The 21,197-nt window shown below is 30.6% G+C and overlaps 2 protein-coding genes across 2 annotated transcripts; one reads left to right on the plus strand and one right to left on the minus strand.

Moving 5' to 3' along the window:
• The first annotated feature begins 441 nt into the window (after positions 1–441).
• On the plus strand, positions 442–20,912 carry LOC123008529. Its single transcript, XM_044404377.1, has 5 exons — positions 442–697; positions 953–1,199; positions 16,936–17,164; positions 19,695–19,820; positions 19,871–20,912. Exons 1-5 carry the CDS (start codon positions 503–505, stop codon positions 20,802–20,804), a joined length of 1,731 nt encoding a protein of 576 aa, XP_044260312.1. The 5' UTR covers positions 442–502; the 3' UTR covers positions 20,805–20,912.
• LOC123008530 lies at positions 8,547–12,734 on the minus strand. Its single transcript, XM_044404378.1, has 4 exons — positions 12,580–12,734; positions 9,495–9,600; positions 9,349–9,441; positions 8,547–9,302 (listed from the first exon to the last, which is right to left on the minus strand). Exons 1-4 carry the CDS (start codon positions 12,593–12,595, stop codon positions 8,750–8,752), a joined length of 768 nt encoding a protein of 255 aa, XP_044260313.1. The 5' UTR covers positions 12,596–12,734; the 3' UTR covers positions 8,547–8,749.
• Positions 20,913–21,197: the final 285 nt, after the last annotated feature.

Here is a 21,197-nt window from a genome sequence, read left to right on the forward strand (position 1 = left end):
TTAGTTAATTTACATGATAATAATATGTAATTGGAAATAAAACACTTCAAATATTTAGTTTTTGTTAAAAAAACCATCAAAGACAAGAAATGTCGTACTTTTTTAACGTATGGTATTTCAAAAAAATTTCAAAGGTGGTGACAACCTTATTAAAAAATTACTAAATCATTAATGGTACCATAGGCGTAGAATATGTAGAGGCGAAAGGGTTTTAATTCCATTAAAATTCTTGTAAAAAATACGAGAATGACATTTTACTTTGAAACTTTTGGGTTTTTCTAGTCTCAGCTATCGTTAATTTTCGAAAAATAAATAGTTTTTTCGTATTGTAAGGCGCCATCTGTTGACGAGTAAATGAATCAAAAATACTTTTTTCCTGCTTGCGCCGCACACACGCACGTGAGACTTATTGTTATAAATAGCTCAGTATTTGAAAGAAATCTGTGGCAACAAATCTCTCGAAGCAAATTTTCTAAAATAACTGGAAATTTCATGAAAAAAAATGTCTCGTTACAGCCGATCTGATCCCGAGATGTTAGACTACGATAAACCGAGTGTCTGTGCAAGTTTCATGCATTATACATGGAAAACAATAACGTGTCTCCTCTCGCATATAACTTTGGTTTCAATGGTGGTGTCTTATTGTGTTCTAGGCGCTTTCACGTTCGAAGCTTTGGAAGTGCACCACGAAAAAGATGTGAGTATCGTTTTGCGGCATTCTTAACGAAATATTTAGAGCGACAATATCACGAACGAAGGAATTTCTATTGAAATTCAAATAACGGCGGATAAATACGCGACGTACGCGGATGACATGGGGGAGGGTGCATATTTGAAAATGCGAAGGCATGTGGAAAAAGTTTCAGGTCACGTGCGAGGGAAACTGATGATTTGTTAATCACGATGCGACTATTTTGGGAATAACACTATTTAGTTCTTGATGATTTTCCAGATAAAGCGCAACATTAGCAAACTTCGCTACAACGTAACCTCCCACTTATGGAATCTAACAACTTCATTAGATGTCCTCCGGGAAGATAAATTTAAGTTGGGTGCTGAAACTTATCTGAAGGAATTTGAAGGTGCCATCCTTAAAGCCATGACTAAGGACGGTTGGGATGGCGAGGAAGACCCCAATATTGTCCAATGGACCAGCACTGGAGCTTTATTCTATTCCATCATTGTCATCACCACGATAGGCAAGCAAAAAACTACCGCTTTTGGCGCAAAACACAAAAAACAAATTATAAAAAATAAAAATATAGTCGATATTTTAGACAACTTGCGTTTTTTGATGCAAAAATTTAAAACAAAAAGAGCAGAAACAATTAAAGTTGTGTCACATAGACTGGAGGGAAGAATTTAGTCTTATTGTTTGATTATGACTTATACAGGGTATTCCGTTTTTATTGTTACAAACTTAACGGGTGATAGAATATTCAATTTTAAGACAAAAGTTTCCTATGAACATGTACCTATCAAAAAATGTTACGTAAGCGAGCTACACCCTCTGAAAGATATTCGTTTTTAATGGAGTTTTCCCACTATTGCAGAATAGATAAAATTGCAAGAGTTGGTACAGCTGATTAATTTTAAACATCTGAACGAATTTTATTTTATATTTTTATTTTCAAGAAAAATGACAAGATCTTTACCTTCGTTTTTAAAAAACGGAAAAAAATTACTACAATGAAAACTATTTAAATAATCAAGTTAAAAAAGTTATAAACACTTGCTGTATAAAATATTGTTATTTCAGGATTAAAATTTATCAAAATCTTAATTGTTTGAAGAGAAGCGGTTGAAACAATGCCAGAAATTGCCAGATTCGGTTCTGTTTATTTTATGTTAGTTGTTTAATTTCATTCCTGCTGTTTTTAAACAAAATACATTATTTTTAGGATATTATGCCAAGTGTTCAGTTAACATTCTTATATACTCGTTTTCATATTAATAGATATCGAAAGGGATCATGCAAAATGCGACCATGCAAAAATTTAAACAATCCTAACCTCAATCTTCCCCACAAATTACATATTTTTTCAAATACATAAATATGTACCCCAGGTAGCAAAAAATAATTAAAATTAAGAGCGTAATTAACATACGGTAGCAAACATAAAGATTTTTGTCGTTATTGATGTGATTAAATTTGTTCTTAATGACATTGATGACACATTTTGTGTGAATCAGCCTTTAACTTAAAGATGCATTTAGATTTCTCTAACCTACTTGATGCACATTAACATGAAAAAGAGTATATTTTTTGTTGTCAGTTTAATTTGAAAATCATAAGCTGCTTTGACCAGAAATTTAATTATTTCAATGTGTAAAACAGCCTTTAACTATAAGCTAACTTTTAGTGAAAATAGCTTAATAATACTTTTTTTTCTATTTTGTGTTTTTAATAACGCCATTAACGAACTCGTTTGGGTGCGTTAATAGTTTTTCATAGTAGGTACGCTAATAGACTAGTGCATTTTATGTTTTAATGTTGGTGACATTGTCATTTGAAGTAGGTAAATTGCTTTCAACAAACTTAACAATTCCTGAATTTTTGATGGCAAACATGAAAAAATCTTGGGAATGCATTTCCAAATTGTCACTTCGGTTTGAGTTTAATTTTCCAACGCCTTCATGAATAACACTACTACCAACTGACGCAAAATTCTCTAAAATAGTTTTTTTTTATTGCAAAAAGGGCAAAATAGAAAAAAATATATAAAATAATCGTTATAGAGAAATTCATTCAAGCAAGAGTTGAGGAACAAACGATTGTCGCATTTTAAATTTTAATATACTATTTATTTATTGTTGCAAAAGTAAATTGTTAAAATGTGTGTAGTCCTGGTTGTTCTAAAATATTGCGACTACTTTCTTATACAGAGTGTGTCAAAACTTGTGCCCCAGACAAAAATTCCAAGTAAGATAAGATATCAGGAAAATATTTAAAAAAATATGTCAAAAAATTTTAACATATATTTTTTGACATTTCACATTTTTATGTCTATTTAATGATACTGATGATCTTGAATGATTTATATGCTTACAAATCTAAAATCTTATAGAAAATAGAAACCTGAGAACGGTAAAATGTAAATTTTTTTTTTTTTAATCGGGACTTAAATATTGAAACTTTATTGCTTTAAATCTTTAAACTTCGAAAAATCAAACCTTTAGAATCTTTGAAAATTTTAGAATTTGTATATAATTTTATAATCATATTATACTTAATGTAAAGGATACACTGGCGGACACGGAATTTTGGACATCATATTTATGACAGTTCAAAAAATGTCAATGTAAGCCACGCTTTATTGTCATTATGATTGACGTTTGAACCTAAAATTTGAAAGTTTTACATAGTTGAAATTTATTTTTGGCGTCGATTTTCCGAAACAATAATGTCAGCAATATGTGTTTTTATATAAGATCAATAAATTATTTTAATTTGTTGTCATTTTTTCTCTCGCTCTTAGGATAAAAATTACAAAAACCGAAAGTGAGGTTAGTTGCCTAAAGCCCGTTTTACATTTTATTGTCAGTCGAATGACAAATCGTCCAAAATTCCGTGTCCGTCAATTAAAATTATTCTTATTATTATTATTAGAATTTGAAATATTTGTAATCTTCGATTTTTAAATCTTGAAATTTCGAAACTTCGAATTGGAGCATTCTGCTTTTGGATTTTAAGTTTTTGAATATATATACAGGGTGTGTCAGAACTCTCGCCCTAGAGAAAAAAGTAAGATAAGAACATGGAAAAAATGTTTAAAAAAAATTCTATCTGTCAAAAAATTTTGACATTTATTTTTTGACATTTGATATTTTTTTATCTCTATTTAATCATACTGATGATTTTGTATATGTTTTTTTTTATAATTATTTAATAAAGGTACAAAATTTTGCCAATAAAAGTCACATATAAACAGAGTTACAATTTTGTTGTTGTTTTCTCTTCTAATAGCCTGAAGCAAAAAACTTTGAAAATTATTTTCTCAACAGAAATAAAAAAACTCAAAGTGCAAAATTTAAACTCTCATAACTTCGAAATTTTTATAGATAACATTTATTTCATGGCATATTTCTTTGGGGCGCAAGTTGTGCCGCACCCTGTATTTATTAATAAATTTAAAATAAAAAATAATTTCGTAAGAATTAGATATGAGAAATAGTATTTTCAGCGTAAAACTCTCATATCTTTATAGTTTTGTAGCGTTGCACTGGCAGTAAAAAATCCTTATTTTCCATTTTCCGCCATTATTTTGCACTTTATAGGTACCATATCTCAACCCCAAATAAACTTTCCTCTTTTCGTCCTTATTACCCTAAAATTTTATTGCCGCCTCCTTTATTTCATCTAATTAAAAAGCCTCTCATATCTCACATTCCAGCCACTTATCTCTCTAATAAAAGTAAGTCACTCGAGTATTCCCCCGTCCAATTAAATTTTCATTTTCACTTGCGTCCAATAAAGGCAGTTCTCCACGCCCCAAGTCGCTATATACACGCCATCTTACACCGTAATTATAATCGCGACAATTTAATCTCTTATTGGATAGTCCATTCCGGACAATTAATTCCTCTTCCGGTAAATCGAGTCAGACTGGAAACAATTACCAAATACAAACACCTACGTGATTCGTAATTGTATCATTTCTACCAAGGTGTTGTACAAAAAGACGACACCTTCGCCAAGCTAAGAGACAAACAAAGAAAATGCAGTAGCGCACTGCTAGTTTCACAATTAAATAGTTTCCAACTTCGCGAATTAATCCCAAGAGATTGCGCCAACAAGATTCTCCTAGCGTAAAAGAGACGGCAATCGTCAGCGTTACCTCTTCAGGCAATCCATTTATAATTGAAAAACTTCCATGAACTTGGATAATAACACAATAATAGCAGCGAGAATGAGAAAGGGCTCATCAAAACAGGCCCGTAGCTAGAAACAATTTTTAAGTAGGGTCCCCAAAATTTTTAGTGGGGCTAGAGACGTTCTGCAGTTTTTTTCAGAAAAATCCTCGAACAGGTCGATTTTATTTTTTTAAATACTATACCGGTGCGCCATCGGTTACGCCCATTTTAACTCGCGACTTCTAATTAATAAAAATTGGCGATATTTCATATTATACAAGGTGATTCTTTTAGGGCCTATATTAGAAACTTCTAATGCAGATAGAAATTTGAAATTTTGTACATAACCCAAATCAATCAGTCTGAGTTCAACTAAATTATTTTCAAAATGGCTGAACTTCCGGAACTACGAGAAATTGGCGCCAACTTTGAAATTTTAAATGGTAACCAATTATTTTTATTGCATTTTTGAATTCTCCTCTCCAAACTGAGTAAAATGTACCTAGTTGTTAGTACTTATCTATCATATTTTTTGACATGTGTCAATTTTTTGCTCAAAATTTTCATTTGCAGAGGTTTATTAAAAACATCACAGCTCTTGAACCGTTTGCAATAAGTAAATAATTTTTCTTGCATTTGATAACCAAAGGTTCGAAGAGTTTCCTAAAATTTTCAAAATTGTCAACTGTCAAATTGCAAAGCTTATATGATTTTTTGAAAATGATATGTAACAAACAGCTATAACTCAGTTTTTTCAAATAAAATGACCCCATTTTCTCAACGGCAATCGAAAGTACATCGATTTGTAGAAGGACTTTTTTCAACATGTCCTATATCCATCTCTTACAGTTTCTGAAATAATCACGAAAAACGTGGTTTTGTTTTTTATTTTTATAGTAAATCACGTAGCCTTTGGAAAATGATCAAAACGAATTAAAGATTTATTAGTCTACACAACACCCATCCGGAATTACCGGCATTTAATAATCTTCAACCAAATGAACTAATGGAAGCCACTCAAATCAGTTCACCATCGAGTTTTGGACTGTTTGAAAATGGTAAACATATCGAACATCTGTATTAATTATAAGTATATCTTATTGTATTTTTCCAAAGCCTACGTGATTAACTATAAAAATAAAAACATTAACATGTTTTTTGTGATTATTTCAAAAACTATAAGAGATAGGTATAGGACATGTTGATAAAAGTCCTTCTACAAATTGATGTAGTTTTGATTGCCGTTGAGAAAATAGAGTCATTTCATTTGAAAAAACTGAGTTAAAGCTGTTTGTTAATGATCATTTCATTTTCAAAAAATCATACTAGCCTTGCAATTTGACAGACAACAATTTTGAAAATTCTAGAAAACTTTTCGAACCTTTGGTTTTCGAATGCAACAAAAAATATTCACTTATCGCAAAGGGTTCAAGAGCTGTGATGTTTTGAATGAACCCCTGCAAGTGCAAATTTTGACCAAAAAAATTGACATATGTCAAAAACGATGATAGTTAAGTACTAACAACTAGGTACATTTTACTTAGTTTAAAGAGAAGAATTCAAAAATGCAATAAAAATAAGTGGGTACCATTTAAAATTTCAAAGTTGGCGCCAATTTCTCGTAGTTCCGGAAGCTCAGCCATTTTGAAAATAATTTAGTTGAACTCAGACTGGTTGATTTGGGTTGTGTACAAAATTTCAAATTCCTATCTGCATTAGAAGTTAAAAAGTTTCTAATGTAGGCCCTAAAAGAATCACCTTGTATACCTAACTAATTATTGATAGGGTATAATTTGAGAATTTTTCTAATTTTTTTTTGATAATAAATGAGTCCGTAACAGTTTTGTGCGTGTTTCATGAATACTTTCTGTTAATTTACCTATAAAGTTTTTACACTAAATGAATCTGTACCTGTTAGCGCATCAAACTTTAATATCACAATTTCAAATTTTGAGTTGGTTAGCCAAATAAAATAATAAAATAATAATTTAAACACAAACCAGACCTTAGATTTATGACAAAATGATATAATTTGCCAACAAAAGAATCATTTACTGCTAGTCGACCGCTTTAAAGGCTCTTTTTGTTGTAAACCTTGGAATCTTACCCTAATTATAGTTCCCCATTGCACCTAAATTTACGATGGCACAAATAGCAGGTCATAAATAATAATGATTTTCAAAGTTAAGATGGAAAATTGCGTTTAATTCAAAATCTAATTTTTTTTCTGATTTTGTAAACAATTATAGGAAGTGAATCTGCGTAGGTCAGTATAAAAATTAGAATTAAACTTTTTGGGAGAAAATTACTTTTTGTTTTTTGGCTTTGTTTGTGAATGAAAAATTACCAAAAAATTAGAGAATGTACCTTACTAATGCCCAGGTAAGTGAAAAAAAAAGAAAAAAAAAACAAACTTAAAAAAAATAAAAAATAAATTTAAATAAAATTAAACACAAAATAATTTATCTTTGTGTCCTTGCCTTATTTTATAAAAGACAATTGTTTTTTGTATATTTTTTTTAACAATTAACATGGAAATACTTGGGCTAGTTTCTTAATAAATAAATAAAAAAAGTGACTTTAAAGTTAAAGTTAATTTAGTTTGTGAAATTTTGTTAAAAACTCTGTAGTAATCAGCATATTCTAAGCCGACTTTAATTTTAAAGTTCCTTTAATTCGATTATGAAACTGGCCCTTAATATGAAACCTAAACACAAATATATAAAAACAAAAAAACAATCAACCTTTATAAAATAAAACAAGAACAAGAAGATAAAGCTTTTTGTATAAAACTTTCTAGAAGATTTTGAGTTTTTTAATTTTTATTTGCTTTATTTTTTGAATTTTTTTATGTTTACCAGAAAAATAACGATGTGGGCTCAGAATATTCAAAGTAGGGCTTCTTACTTGACTCCCCTCCCACTAGCTACGGGCCTGCAACAAAATCGACAGAATAGAAGGAAAAAAAACAAACAAGATTCTCGTGGACATTTTTTTCATAATTAAACAAGAAGAAAAAATTACAACAAATTTTATTTATTTCGTAAAATATTTACTTTATTTTACTTTACTTTACTTTACTTTTATAACAAATACAGGCTGCGCCAGAAGTCACGACCCAGAGAAAAATGCTATGTAAATACTAGGAACATGTAAAAAAAGTTTAAAAAATTCTATTTATAAAAATTTCGAAGTTATGAAAGTTTAAATTTTGCACATTGACTATTTATTTCTGTTGGAAAAATATTTTTTCAAGGTTTTTTTGTTACAGGCTATTTAAGAGGATACAAGGAAGCTGTATCCTAAATTCTAACTCTGTTTAAAGTTATTTGTGGCTTTTATTGGCTAAATTTTTGTACTTTTACTAAATAATTATAGAAAAACATAGGTATACAAGATCATCAGTATCATTAAATAGACATAAAAATGTCAAATGTCATATGTCAAAAAATAAATGTCAAAATTTTTTGACAGAATTTTTATGTTCCTGGTATTTTATCTTATTTGAAATTTTTCTCTGGGGCGCGAGTCATAGAGTAAATTTTAAACTTCCATAATGACGAAATTTTTATAGATATAATTTTTTTGATATTTGATATTTTTTTGACATTGTTCTCTGCGACGCAAGTTTTGAAACACTATGTAATTTTTTTTTGAAAACTTTGCTTTCATATTAAATAAAAGATATTTTTAAAATGATATTTTTCTTTATTTAACAATTTGGAACGACGAATATTAAACACATTTTAACAATTTGTTATTGCTAGAATAAATAAAAACAAACGTGACAAGTGATAAGCGTTAAAATAGTTAAAATTAATTAAAAATCAATACAAATATTTGGTTTGTAACATTAAGCAGTCTTCTGATTTGTATTACAATTGCCTTGGAGCCCTCAATTTCCATTTTTGCCGGCCCTACTGAGCCCATAACCTCCTCCAACTCCAGGCCTCCCCCCTGTGGGTCTATCAAACGGCCCTCCTGGCCCAATTAAAATCCCATTTTCGGGCGAATGCACCGGCCGATTGCTAATAGGGCCATACTCAACCCGGCCACCTCCTAACCCAAACCCACCCCCAGGTCTCGGCCTATTAAACCCTCCCGGTCTTGGGACATCAACCGGCCCTCCAGGCCCCACTAAAACACCATTCTCGACGGAGTATTGGGGCCGGCTGGGCAAAGGGCCGCCAACTTGCTCGGATTTTTTCGTGGAGTAACAACAATATTGTTTGCCGACGTCGCAATGCCCGTAGGAAATTCCAGGAGAGTTACAGTTGAATTTTTCGGTACATTTGCACTTGTCGTAGTTTTTGAAAGGGCCTTCTTTGACCCAAGAGGGTACAGGGCCGGTTAAAATCCCCGTTTCGAGGGAGCTGTCGGTTGGGTGTTGGGGGTAGAGGTGGCCTTGGCCATAGTTGCCACCAATGCTGCCATAAACTCCCCCAGGTCTGGAAAAAAATGTTATCTAGGGATTTCGGAAAGTGGGAGATTTACCGGTTGGTGGGCCTGTACTGGATGTGGGGTCTTTCGTAGTAGTTTTCTGAAGGTCGGAATTGTTGGGGTTCATAGACTTCGTAGCGTCCTTCTCTGGGAATTAAATTTTTAATTATTTTAGAGTGAGAAGAGGGTTGGTACAACACCTGTCAAAATTTACACGACCACTGGTTTGGTCGCGTCTGTTATCCCCCCAAACCCATTTCTTATCGTCTTTGGCTAAAGACACGGCACATAGTGCTATAAGAGGAACTGAAAAAAAGTTGTTACTTCGAGTGTAAACTATGCTTTAGAATGCCAAACAATGCCATTATTAATTTAACGTAAGTTCATACGGTTGTGTGTAATTGTAAACGCGACTTTAGATAATTACGTGATATCAACAAAATTTTAAATAACACTCGTTTTTTGTTATTATTAAAGCTACATTTAAACTAAAAGTTGCAAGATAAATATAACTACATAACGCCATTTACAAAGTATAGATTGTAAAGGTTATTTTACATAACGAAATAATTATTGTAAAGCATGTTTTAAGTGTGGTTAATTTTATTTAATTAATACCAAATACAAGAATAATTTTGTTTTTGTTTAAAATGAAATGATTTTTTAGTTTTTAGTTTTTAGTGCCATACATACAGGGTGAATATAAAGTATGCACCCGAGCGGTTTTTTTAATCATTTGCCTCCAAAAAATAATAATTAATATGAATTAAAATAACATAAAAAATAAAATCGTATTTTGTTTTGTATTTGAGTTATGTCAAAATTACAATTTATGTACAATATTAAGAAAAAAAAAACAAATATAAAGGAGCTAGCTGTAATTTTTTTTAGGTCATAACCTTCATGAAAAAAATGGTTTTATAGTGCGTTACCATTTTTGTAGAACTCAGAAAGAAAATAAAATTTAAAACATTAAATTTTAATAGTATGTACATACTTTATCATTCATTAATTAGTTTTTCTAAGAAACAAAAAACGTGTGGTTCCATATTTTTTATTCACCTGGTATATCTTGTTTTAACGTTACGGTAATTGTCTTTAAAGGGTGTTTTAGACCAATTTATTTTTTTGAAAATGTGTAGTTTTCATTGCTTTTTTCTCTAAAAAATTGTTTACACGTCAGTTATGTTAAAATTTAGAATAAATGTACATACCGGGTGATTCAAAAGTGTAGGACCAACTATTGAATGGTGATAGAAGACTTTCAGCTAAGCATAAAAATCAATTCAGATTTTTATTTCAAGCTTTGTTTTTGAAAAAAAAACAGAATTATCAATTTTCATATTATCATGTAGACATCTTAGTTTTTTTTGTTTCCGATGTTGTTAGATTTAATTTATTATTAAATTTGCTAATTTGTTAAATGTTTTTGACAAATTGGTGATTTTTTTCAACAGGTAGCTGTTCAGCCTTACAAGATTTGCCGTTTCCGCTAACAAAATTCATGCATAATCGAGACGGCCAAAAAGTTAACCCAAAGTATAATGTTTGAAGAGCTATATCTCGTGAAAAAAAAGTTTAAACATTTTTTATCATAGGAACTTTTATCTCAGTTGGATGCCTTTTATCTCCACCCAAGAGATGGTCCAACACTTTTGAATCACCTTGTATAATAAACAGGGTGTCTATAATATACAGGGTGTCAGAACTGGCGCCCCAGACAAAATTTCAAGTAAGATACATGGAAAAAATGTTTAAAAAATTCTCAAAATTTTGGCATTTATTTTTTGACATTTGACATTTTTTATGACAATTTAATAATACTGATGATCTTGTATATGTTTTTTTTACAATTATTTAGTAAAGGTACAAAAAATTTGCGAATAAAATCTACAAATAACATTAAACAGAACTACAATTTAGGATACAGCTTTTTTCTTACCTCTTTTAATAGCCTATAGCAAAAAAACTTGGAAAATTATTTTTTCAATAGAAATAGGTAAATAGAGTCAAAGTGCAAAATTTAAACCCTCATAATTTCAAAATTTTTATAGATAAAATTTTTTTAACATTTTGTCCATACTTTTGGTATTACATGACATTTTTCTCTGGGGCGCGAGTTCTTGCGCACCCTGTATACTAAAGATAAGCTTTGACACTTTTTAGTTATTACGATTACGTTTACGACTAAAGTGTCTTTAATTGTCACGAAGTGTTGGTTTAGATAAAACCATCTTTCGAAGTTAGAAAAATCTCGATTTTTTTCTAGTTAAACCTATAACTATAATTTTTAAATCTTTTATTTGTAAATGATGATTTACACAAATATTTTTAAAATTTTCCGTGTTACACACGAAATTAAGTGAATAAAAAATTACATTTAATCAGCATAATAATGCAAACTTTATTATCTGTTTTTATTAAAAACTCATTAGAGAAATATTAAATTAGTGAAGCTATTGACATTTTAAATGTTTGCTTAGGCATTAATATTTTTTTTATTTCTAATTGGTTTCTTTAACTCTTTGGTTAGGAGTTATAATAAGCTTCAAAAATTATAAACGCCATGTTTAATTTAATCGGATTTGTTTCAATTATACTAATTAAAGAAAAAAACCAAGTTCTTAAAACTTACACAAAAAAAGAAAATTGAATAAAAAGATGTACAAATTAAGCAAGATAAAAAAATTATAACAGATTTCAGAAATTATAAAAATAAAAAAATCATTTCACAATGAAGTTGAGTGAAAACACTGTTATACAATGTCTTATGACAAGCACCACATTACAAATTAATGAGTGTAATAATAATAATATTTGACATAACTAGAAAATAACGAAGCAAAAGAATTTGTTGTCTGATGACTTGATGAGTGATCGAGTTATTCACTTTTTGATAAAATACCAAAGTTGATACGACATTATCTACCACAGTTATTTTATCAAAAAATATTTCAAATTAAACTATGTGGACAATTAGAGTTTTGCATGCTGTATAAAATTGTGTAACTTTAAAACTCTTGAACAATATCCTTAATTTTTGTTAAATTAAACTAGAAATTTTAATTAATGGGAACAATTCTTAATAAAGGAAAATTGTGTCAAAATCAAAACCATACACCACCCAGCGTGGGTACCCGAGCACCATGACATATTTTTCCATGATCAGTTTGATCATTGAACTATACTAAATGAGCGTAATTAATCAAACACTTTCGCAAATTACTTGCAAGATTGTTAAAATCTCAGGAAATCCGTTTTTTTTTGACAAAATCGAACACTCACCGAATTTCAGTAACATGTTTTCACTTTTCAGTACTGCACTTGACTTCTTACATAATCCAAAACAATAATACTACAGTCGCTTATATAGTAGAGGAAGAGGGGGCACATTGAACCCCCTCTGTTTCCCCCCGAGACAAAGACAGCATAACGAATTTAATTAAAACGTTAAAAATCTGATCGTGTGAAAGTGCAAGTGATCAGTGGTACCATACCGCTGCTTCGGTGGTCGAAAAATCAGACTTTGTTGACATTGACCTCAATCTGTCATCGTCTACGCAAAGTCGAATACGGTATTTAAAGCGAGCGGTTTGTTGCGATGTGTTGCAAACATCAGTTTTTCTGGTAGATGGTGAGTGCCGCTTTACAGCACCTAACTAGAGGAATTCCCATTGTAGTAGGCCTGGGTCTTTGGAGTAGTGACCCTGTATGTGTAAAGAATAATGGAGTAGAGTGGATATTGGGGAATTTTCAATGATTTGTGAAAAATTGTGGGACTTGAGGTCGATCTAGAATCTAGATCTTTAGTCGAAAAATTGGCATTTTCTCAAGGTTTTAAAATACAAGGTGTCTCACCAATAAATGTGGAAACCATGTTTTTATATGAGTAAAATTCATTACTGTCATACTTTTTTTAAATAAAGAGAGTTTTTCGTTTTTTTTTCAGTTTTGTTGTTTATTTTTCTAATAGTGGGAGTTGAGGTCGATCTAGAATCTAGATCTTTAGGCACAAAATTGGCATTTTCTCAGACTTTTAAGATTCAGGGTGTCTCACCAATAAATTTGGACACCACCTTTTTATTTAAGTAAAATTACTGTCATACTTTTCTCAGAAAAGTGTGTTTTTCGTTTTTTTTTCTTTTTTTAAGTTTTGTTATTTATTTGCTAATTGTGGGAGTTGAGGTCGATCTAGAATCTCAGGGTTTTAAGATACACGGTCTCACCAATAAATTTGAAAATCATATTTTTATTTAAGTAAAATTAATTACTGTCATACTTTTCTTAAAAAAGAGTGTCTTTCGTTTTTTTTTTTCTTTTTTTAAGTTTTATTGTTTGTTTTTCTAATTGTGGGAGTTGAGGTTGATTTAGAATCTAGATAATTAGGTCAAAAATTGGCGTTTTCTCAGGGTTTTAAGATACAGAGTGTCTCACCAATAAATTTGGAAACCACCCTTTTATTTAAGTAAAATTAATTACTGTCATGCTTTTCTTAAAAAAGAGAGTTTTTCGTGTTTCTTTTTAAGTTTTATTGTTTGTTTTTCTAATTGTGGAAATTGAGGTCGATCTAGACTCTAGATCTTTAGGCGAAAAATTGGCATTTTCTCAGGTTTTTAAGATACAGGGTGTCTCACCAATAAATTTGGAAACTACCTNAAAAGAGAGTTTTTGGTGTTTTTTTCCTTTTTTTAAATTTCGTTGTTTGTTTTTCTAATTGTGGGAGTAGGACGATCTAGAATCTAGATCTTTAGACGAAAAATTGGCATTTACTCATTGTTTTAAGATTCAGGGTGTCTCACCAATAATTTTGGAAACCATCTTTTTATTTAAGTAAAATTAATTATTGTCATACTTTTTTTTTAAAAAAGAGAGTTTTTCGTTTTTTTAAAAGTTTTGTTTATTTTTCTAATTGTGGGAGTTGAGGTCGATCTAGAATCTAGATCTTTAGGTCAAAAATTGGCATTTTCTCAGGGTTTTAAGATTCAGGGTGTCTCACCAATAAATTTGGAAACCACCTTTTTATTTAAGTAAAATTAATTACTGTCATACTTTTCTTAAAAAAAAGTTTTTTTTTTTTTTTTAATTTTGTTGTTTATTTTTCTAATTGCGGCAGTTGAGGTCGATCTAGAATCTAGATCTTTATGCAAAAAATTGGCATTTTCTCAGACTTTTAAGATTCAGGGTGTCTCACCAATAAGTTTGGAAACCACCTTTTTAATTAAGTAAAATTACTGTCATACTTTTCTCAGAAAAGTGTGTTTTTCGTTTTTTTTCTTTTTTTAAGTTTTGTTATTTATTTGCTAATTGTGGGAGTTGAGGTCGATCTAGAATCTCAGGGTTTTAAGATACAGGCTGTCTCACCAATCAATTTGGAAACCAACTTTATATTTAAGTAAAATTAATTACTGTTATACTTTTCTTAAAAAAGAGAGTTTTTTGTGTTTCTTTTTCTTTTTTTTAGTTTTGTTGTTTATTTTTTTAATTGTGGGAGTTCAGGTCGATTTAGAATCTAGATGTTTAGGCAAAAAATTGGCATTTTCTCAGGGTTTTAAGATACACTGTGTCTTACCAATAAATTTGGAAACCACCTTTTTATTTAAGTAAAGTTAATTACTGTCATACTTTTCTTAAAAAAGAGAATTTTGGGTGTGCTTTTTTTAAGTTTTGTTGTTTGTTTTTCTAATTGTGGGAGTCGGTCGATCTAGACTCTAGATCTTTAGGCGAAAAATTGGCATTTTCTCAGGTTTTTAAGATACAGGGTGTCTCACCAATAAATTTGGAAACTACCTTTTTATTTAAGTAAAATTAATTACTGTCATACTTTTCTTAAAAAAGAGAGTTTTTGGTGTTTTTTTCCTTTTTTTAAATTTCGTTGTTTGTTTTTCTAATTGTGGGAGTAGGACGATCTAGAATCTAGATCTTTAGGCGAAAAATTGGCATTTACTCATTGTTTTAAGATACAGGGTGTCTCACCAATAATTTTGGAAACCATCTTTTTATTTAAGTAAAATTAATTACTGTCATATTTTTCTTAAAAAAAGAGTATTTTTAGTTTTTTTTTCTTTTTTTAGTTTTGTTTCTTCTTTTATTAAAGAGATGTAAACTACAAAATCAAATTTTCAACCTTTTTAACTGTCTAGAAAGTTTTTAAATTTGTTTGAAAAACCCTGAAAAGTTTTTATCTACAATTTTTGGAATATTTCACCCATTTTCACCAAAAACAAATTAAGATAAGATATTTGGTAGAATATTGAGTCTATCTAATTTTAAAACAGTACCGACTTGGGCAAAATTGTTGATAATAGTCTGTTTTGCATATTAAACGCATCTTTCGAAGAGCACTTCCGGTGCGGAAACATAAATTATGTAAATATCTGAGTATTGAGAGAACTCGTTTAATTCCTAACCTTCCCGGTAATTATTGTTGAATAAGCGAAACAAAAGGTTAAATCTCATTATTCTTGCTACTTAAAATTTTTGATTTTAATGAAAAACAGCAGTGGCAATTTCCTGTACCAAAGACCTCTAAAATTTTTTCACGGTCTTAATGAAGTCATTTGGGCCTATTATTACACATCAATGCTAACCCCATTAATTACCATAATGTACGACGTGAAGGTCCACTTCCACTATCATTTTGTTCTATTAAATTTGATCGTTTTTCAAGCTAAATGCTCGTTAAAAGATCGATTTAATTTGTTTTCGTTTTCGTGCTATTGAACGAAAATTTCCTCATTTATTTTTAGAATGGAATTTAACTCTGGAGGAATAATTACACGCATTGTTACATATTTAAAATGAGTCTAAATTTCGTTTATTCGCTCGGTTTGGTTGTAATTAAAGAGAAAGAGAGAGAAAAAAATTATTGTGCCCACGCTTCGAACGTCATAAAAATATTTTTATTACGTCTTGACAAACTTGAACTTTAGAGATCCTTCGTAATTCTATAATTTGCAGTAAAATTGAGAAGGATAAAGCTCTCGGTTTATGATAAAATGATGAAAAAAAAAAAGAACTGAGAGTTACAGAGGACCAAACTGGGATAGAAAATTCAATAAAAATTATTTTCTGAGGATTAAAGACTTATTTTATCGACGGTGGATGCAAAATGAGCCTGGAACGGCTGAGATGATGTCGTTTAAATTAACTCTGGTTTTCCTTTTCTGTATTTGCAGATTTCTCGAGGTTTATGAAGTCATCATAATTGCGATAATTTGCCGGTTCCATTTTGCATAAATTGAAGTCCATTTCTTAGAATTTAATAAAAAAGTGCAGAATAAAGTGTTTTTTTAATCCTGAGTTAAATACAACATTTTTTTCAATATCTAATTTAAGGCTGAAATCCATTAAAGTAGCAGTTTTGCCGCTCATGACACTAAAATAATTTATAAAAAATATATAAAAATAAGAAGCTAAGAAGAAGAAAACGGAAGAGAAAAAATGAAAAAAAAGAGACCGAAAATTTTAAAAATAATGAAAATTGCAAAATTTTTGTGTTTTCTATTAATTAAATATGAAGGAAAAACAGCAAATTAGAAAATTTATTTTAAACATTTTTGAGCAAATTGATTTACCTCATTTCTTTGAAAATGAGTTTTGCATTTTTTATATTTCGTTGTTTTTAGTGAAAATTCTATGCAGGTTATGGCCACATTTCCCCCAAAACCCAGTGGGGGAAAATCGTCACAATATTCTACGCAATTCTGGGAATCCCCCTTATGCTCTTGTGCCTTTCCAACATCGGTGACATCATGGCCACATCTTTCCGGTTTTTATACTGGAGAGTTTGTTGTTATTTCTGCACCAAAAGACCCAAAAGAAAACGCTCAAAACGTGGAAGTACTCGAAGCAGTGCTCGGATGACTCCAGAGTAAGGAAAACTTTAATGTATTCCAAACAGTGTTGCCAGATCAAAAACATAAAATTGGCCAGAGATTCGAGGTGAAAAATTTGCTAAATTTTTACCAAATTACGATTGGTATGGGAAAATTTTGAAAAAAAAGCAGTTTTCAGCTTAAAAATCTGTTTAAACTTTTGAAAAAAGCAAAAATGACATGCTTTTTGGCCTAATTCTGTGATTTTTGGCTCGTTTTCAACAAAATTTTGCATTTCTAGCTAAAGAAAAACAATGGGATTCTAAACTTATTTTCTTGATTATTTAGTTCGTGTTAGCGGAATCTAGCGAAAAACCTGAGGTTTTAGGCTAGACGCTGGGCCATATAAAATTGTTTTCCATTTGCTGAGGTTATTTATTAACAGATTTTTTTTTAATTTGGCAATATTTATCGTAGCAGGCTTTCATTTTTTTTTAATAATTTTTTTAAGAAAAAAAAAGTTTATTTGACAAGGAAGGAAAAAAATCTCTTTGTATGCATGTAGTACTTTAAAAAAGCATTTTCTGGCTAAATTTTGTAGTTTCTCAGCTTATTTTTGTCTTAATTTTATTCAAAGATCAGTTAAATCAAGTGAAACAAACAAAATCACATCAATATCAATTTTTTGGTAAATTGTAGGCGTGTTTGGACAAGATTTTGCAAAATACATGAATTTCTGGTTCAAAAATAAAGTAATTTTTTAGCAATATTTTGAGCTTTTTGTTTTTATTTCTCAAAAACATGCTTAAACATTCAAAAAAAGACAAAATAACGACGTTTTGAGCTATTTTGTTGAATATATATGTGGCTTGTTTTTAACAAAATTTTGCAGAATAATTGTGTTTCTAGCTGAAAGGGCATTAAAAAAAACATCATTTTGCGACTCTGTTTAGTAATATTTTGTAAAAAACAAATAGAATTATTTTTAATCAATTTGCAGGTTTTCCATTATTTTTTTTTAATTTCACGATAAAATCAACTTAAAGCCCAAGAGTTACGTATTTTTTTCATAACAATTTAGTGATTTTTGATACACTGTAGCACTTCAGCTTAAAAATCTGCTTGAACTTTTAAAAAATGAAAAAAAATATAATTTTGCGAAATAATTGCGTTTCTAGTTGAAAAACGTGCTAAAACTCTCAAGAAATGAAAAATTAATGTAATTAATGTAAAGAATTGTTTTTTGAGTATTTGGGCAAGATTTTGCAAAATAAATGACCTTCTGGTTTAAAAACGAAGTAAGTCTAGCAAAACAAGTTCAAAATAATATTAATTTTGATATAATTTTGTCATTTTTTAGTCTGTTTCAACAAAATTTTTTGAATTTTTTGTTTTTTTTTTCAAAAACGTGCTTAAATACTTGAAAAGGGCAAAAATAACGCTGTTTTTGGTCGGATTTGTTGAATTTTTGGATTGTTTTTTAAAGAAATTTTGTGAAATAATTGTATTTCTAGCTGATAAAGTACAGAGTGGTTATAAATCATTTTCATCTAGCCAGCTTTGGAATTTTTTGCATGTAAGTTTATACAGGGTGAATATAAAGTTTGGAACCAAGCGGTTTTATTTTTAATCATTTGCCTCCGGAAAATAATAATTAATGTAAATTAAAGTAATATAAAAAATGTGAACGTAATTTCAGAACGAAATTTTGTTTTGTTTTTGAGTTATGCGATTTTTTTTGTCAAAATTGCAATTTATGTGAAAAAATTTTTTTGAAAAAATTAAAAATAAAGCAGATAGTTGTAATCCTTAGAGTATAGCTTTTATGAGAAAAATGATTTTATAGTGGGTTGCCATTTAAAAAAATTAATTTTTTTGTAGAACTCAAAAATAAAAGGAAATTTCGAAAAATTTTATTCTTGTTAAATCATCACATTTTTATAGTACTTTAGCACTCATCAATTAGTTTTTTCAAAAAATAAATAGTTTAAGCAAAAAACGTTTGGTTCCATACTTTTTATTCACCTGATATGTGCCGCTCTACTTTTTTGAAAGCTCTAGTTCTGTCATTAGTGTCACTTATTAATTAATATTAAATTGTTGTTAATTAAACTTTTATTGTTTCAACTAATTTCCAATAATAATTAATAAGAATGTATACTTTGGAAGAAAACAAGTTGATAATTGGAGTCTATTTTCGAAGTGGACACTTATTAAACGGCGTTTTTTTAATTTTGAGTTAAAACAAGTAGGTACCCCTATTTTCGTAAAGCGGCATGTTTTATTTTACATGGAAAATTCAAAGCTGGCTAGATGAAAATCATTTATAACCACTTTAAATTTGAAAAACACAAAAATCAATTATCATTTTCATGTCTGTAAAAAAAAAACAAACGGAACTAATTTCAACCAATTTGGTTAAATTTTGACGAAATAATAAAAATTCTGGTTGAAAAACACTTTTTTTCATTTTCAAAAATCATATATTAGAATTTTTACAAGAGTTTTCACCAAATCACCAGATCAGATGAAATTTCACTACAGCTGGCAACATTGATTCCAAAATAAATTAAATTTGTTAAACAGGGGGCGCTTTTCACGTTCGAGGAATCCTTCATTTCGAAGGTCAGTACGAACATCAACGAAATCGGCCGATAGTGGCTTCGGGAGATCCGAAATTGGTCACTACTCACATTCGGATACTGAATTGAGGTACTCATCAATGGTAATTAATTAAATAATTAAATTTTGTAATTATGGAGGTACCATGAGGATTCTCGCGACCAGCACACTTCCCGTGGATCCAGCCTCCCCCGTATGCGCCCCTCCCAAATCTCCCGGTTTTCCGACAGCAGTGTTCCCCAAAACCGGCGAAAGTCCTCCCAAACACGCAAAAGCGGGTCACTGGACCGACGCAAAGACCATGACATGATTGAAATGGATCCCATAATCCTGGCAAAAACCCCCATACTATGCAACAAATACGTGGTAGACAAAAACGAGATCACCTCCAATAACATCCCTGGGATTACGATGCGCGAATTGGAGGGACAAGGAGCCAAATCTCTGTCCCGCAATCCCCAGTACTTGGAACTACCACGTGCATCATCCCCGGGTTCCTCCTCACAAGGTTCCCGGCGAAGCCCAAGACCTAGGAGAAAAAAGTCCCCAGTGCGGCACAATCCCAGTCCCAAAATGATGACTCCTTTGGGATACGGACACAGGAGTAAATACCTCGATGATCCCGACTCCGAGGAGGAGTTCTACGAGGATGAGGACGATTACTACGAGATTGTGAGGACGAGGATTCGGCCGGTGCCCATCTGGTTGTGTGTTTTCCTCGTTGTTAGTTATATTGTAGCAGGAGCGTTTTTGTTCAAGTCTTGGGAGAATTGGGAATTGCTGGATGCGGCCTACTTCTGTTTTATTACTTTGACCACGATTGGGTTTGGGGACTTGGTGCCGGCGAAAGGGGTCACTCATGATACTCTCGGCGATGGGATTATTGACGATGTTGATGTGAATCGAGCGACGATTAGTATTGCGTTGTGTTCGTTGTATTTATTGTTTGGGATTGCACTCCTGGCGATGAGCTTTAATCTGGTGCAGGAGGAGGTCATAGCAAAGGTGAAGCGAGTTGCGAAGACTTTGGGGATTATAAAAAAGGACGAGGAGGATTCAGAGGATGAAGTTTGAGTTTACTAATGATAAAACAATTTGTCTTTTTTAGTCTTTAATAATAATTATTACGTCTGTAAAAAATATGTACTCTTTTATTCTTTAAGAAATAAACGACTTACGTTACTTTATTTTTTATTTTCTCAAGTCCGTCGAAAAAATTGCTACAAAAAATTATATTACAATTATATTACTAATAATTTTTTAAATTCTTACTTCACTAGTCCTGCTACGGTCTTAAAATCATCTTTGTTTCTTAAAAAAAACGTAAGTGAATGTGATAGGTAAGTATACAGGGTGTGTCAGAATTCGCACCCCAAAAAAAAAATAAGATACCAGGAACACGAAAAAAAATTAAAGAAATTATATACAGGTGCGCCAAAATTCGCCCCCCAGAGAAAAGATATATGT

This window comes from Tribolium madens, unplaced genomic scaffold, assembly GCF_015345945.1.
Source record: "Tribolium madens isolate multiple individuals breed KSU strain unplaced genomic scaffold, Tmad_KSU_1.1 Scaffold_71;HRSCAF=194;Tcas5.2_LG6, whole genome shotgun sequence".
In the NCBI taxonomy this organism is placed as follows: domain Eukaryota; kingdom Metazoa; phylum Arthropoda; class Insecta; order Coleoptera; family Tenebrionidae; genus Tribolium; species Tribolium madens.